Genomic DNA, 3,027 nt, shown 5'->3' on the forward strand with positions numbered 1-3,027 from the left:
ACTCGCAGAGTTTTTCCTTTTTATGTGATTTTATGAAAAAAGGCATAAAGATACACTACCGAATAAATAAAAAAATCTTTGAGCAGCTACTGCCTGGTAGGCGCTAAGTCCACTTAGTGCCAAGACACTGATACTTCTGAAGCCGCTAGCCCTCCTCCCTTCGACTTAGCTGATGACAGATTCATCCAATTACCCGCATTTATAGTCAGCGTTTGATGCGATCAGATAAGAAACACTCTGAAGCATTCGCAACGCGTAATACACGGTGACGTAGAGCGGAAACTTGGATCTAGGCCCTTTGACTCAACACTGTTTCGGCGTGCTGCTCCAGCTTAATGATGACGGTAAGTGACGCGAGCAAAGTACGCGCGTTGGGGAAGTTTGACAATGCAGAACAACAGGCAGCACGGGCTCCCTGGCGTCTCCTCCACTGGGTCGCTCCTGGGTAAACTGCCCGTCCTATGCGATGTCAACGCGCCGTCGTCGTTTGACACTGCAGGAAATGAGAGGCAGCGTGAGCCTGCCGGAATGGGCGATCGAATAAAGTTTTCTCTTATTTACAGACACTTTGCAGCTTATAACTTATCCCTGTGAATACAGTATTAAAATCTTATTCTGCTTCAAGGACAGAGTTTAGAAGCAAAGTTATCGTTCGAGGCTTCATAAGCGAATAACAGAATTTTGTGTGTTAAAATATAAGCAACACTTTTTAAGAATTAACTAGGACTTAGCAGCTTATAGCTGTTCCCTGTGAACACAGTATCGAAACCTTATTTTGCTTCAAGGACAGAACTTAGAAGCGAAGTCATCGTTCGAGGTTTCATAAGCGAATAACAAAATTTTGTGTTCGAAAATACAAGGAACAGTTTTTAAGAATGAGCCAGAACTTCACTGTTTGCAGAAATATGCAGTGGAGCCTTTCATTCCGAGATATTAAGATATGAACGGCTTTTCATCGTGCATATATTTGTCCCTCCAACCGCGCTGAAAGAGTATATGCGCTGCCGATTAGAGGTTCGACATTTTTGTATTTAACTGTTCTTGCAACTAATAAGACAGTCAGCGGCTACACGCACCGATGACAGCGTGCATGACCCAGGAACAGCGCCACCACATCACCAGCCTATAAATGACCCACTCGGGACCGGCGCGCCCACTGGGCACGGTGGCATTTCAGGGATGCGGTCACCTAATCCGTTCCTCTTCATTCCGCAGGTGAGGAAACGCTACGCAAAATGTATTCGTTCTAGTGATCCATTTCTATTTCTGCTGCCGTGCCCACGGATATGTTGGTTCTTCTATCGAGTTGCTCTGTACTTGAAAGAATTGTTAGTGCTGGATGGTGATATTGAGACAAATCCGGGTCCCAATAATGCACAACTTTCAAAACAACTGGAAGATATAGCTGCAGACATCAAAGAGAGAAAAGAAAAACGGTTGACTGACATAGAAACTAAACTGGACGCAGTATCGAGACTGGAAGCCAAAATCGTTCTCTGTCAAGACCAGCTCGAATCTATGAATCGTGTAATTCAAAACCTTGAAAACAGAATATATGATTTGGAAAACCGCAGCCGTAGATCGAACTTAATTGTTTACGGCTTCAAAGAAGAAGAAGACGAGACTTCTGAGTCCCTGGAGCGTGATGTTAACCAAAAGATCATTCAAGACAAACTTGATCTCGCACCAGTTACCATAGAGCGCATTCATCGTTTGGGAAAACCTGCAGAGAACAAAACTAGGCCAGTTATATTCAAGCTCCTGGACTCTCGTCAAAAAACCGAAATTCTAAAGCAACGACGTAAACTGAAAGACAGTGGTATATCGATCGGTGAAGACTTTTCCTATAAAACAAGAGACATAAGAAGAAATCTCTGGAACAGTACCAAGCCGAACCGCGATAAAGGCGACAAAGTTTCGTTAGTTTTCGACAAAATTTTTATCAACAGTCAAGCCTACGTTTGGGACTATGAAAAGAACGACAAGGTGCCTTTGCGAAAAAACTATCGTACGAAACAGACACGACCCTTAACGCCTTCAGTGGTGCAGTCAACTCCATAGATCACGCAATTCTAAGCCATAAAAAGGTCTCTGCTTCTAAATACCGATTTCCCCAACATAAACGTAATAGGGGCGACAAAGGAATTGCGACAGTTACAGTGAATAAGCATCTCCGAATAATTAATGTTAACGCTCGAAGCGTCGCCAATAAAACCGAGCAGCTTGAAAACCTTCTCCTACAACATGACCCTCACGTTGCGGTTATAACAGAAACTTGGCTGCACAGCGAGATTACCGATGACCTCATCTTTCCACCCTCGTACAAGGTATTTCGCAAGGACAGGCCCTCGAGAGGTGGAGGAGTTGCAGTACTCATTAAAAATAATATACAGGCTGTTTCGCTAGATGTAGCTGATCTTGAGTGCATTTGCATGAAATTGTTTTGCTGGGGACATTGTTTTATTTTGTATGCGGTTTACAGGCCTCCTAATGTAACACAAGATTATCTAACTAAGTTACAAGTTCACATGTCAAATTACAAAAAGAGTAAAATATTGCTATTCGGTGATTTCAACTTACCTGGCGTTGACTGGGAACGTCTGCAGCCATGTTCCGGGTACAAAAAAAAACGTGGATATTGTATTCGACATTATGTTCACGCACAACTTGTGTCAAGTGGTTCGCGAGCCAACCCGCGAATTTCGCATGAGTAATTCAGTGTTGGATCTTGCATTTGTTCCCCATGTTTTCCATGATTGCTACGTGTCTGTCGCACCAGGACTTTCAGATCATCATCTTGTTAGTGTTTTCATTCCCATAAAACCGCTTGCCAAGACAAAAACATGTAAAGCACATCCTATCATGGACTTCACACGTGCCGATGACGCCTCAGTTATTGAGCATCTTGAAACATGCATTGTCGAATTTGATGGAACCGACGCCTGCGCACTCTGGAATCAGTTTAAGAAAATGTGTCACTATTGCCTTAAAAATTTCATACCTGTAAAATACAAAAACATTCGCAAG

At 43.1% G+C, this 3,027-nt stretch overlaps 1 protein-coding gene across 1 annotated transcript; it reads left to right on the plus strand.

The window, feature by feature from the left end:
• The first annotated feature begins 338 nt into the window (after nt 1-338).
• Nucleotides 339-2,398, plus strand: LOC149342901 (uncharacterized). Its single transcript, XM_089546850.1, has 2 exons — nt 339-344; nt 1,060-2,398. Exons 1-2 carry the CDS (start codon nt 339-341, stop codon nt 2,059-2,061), a joined length of 1,008 nt encoding a protein of 335 aa, XP_089402976.1. The 3' UTR covers nt 2,062-2,398.
• Nucleotides 2,399-3,027: the final 629 nt, after the last annotated feature.

The sequence above is a fragment of the Amblyomma mixtum genome, chromosome 5 (assembly GCF_055824585.1).
Source record: "Amblyomma mixtum isolate Tamu chromosome 5, ASM5582458v1, whole genome shotgun sequence".
NCBI lineage: Eukaryota > Metazoa > Arthropoda > Arachnida > Ixodida > Ixodidae > Amblyomma > Amblyomma mixtum.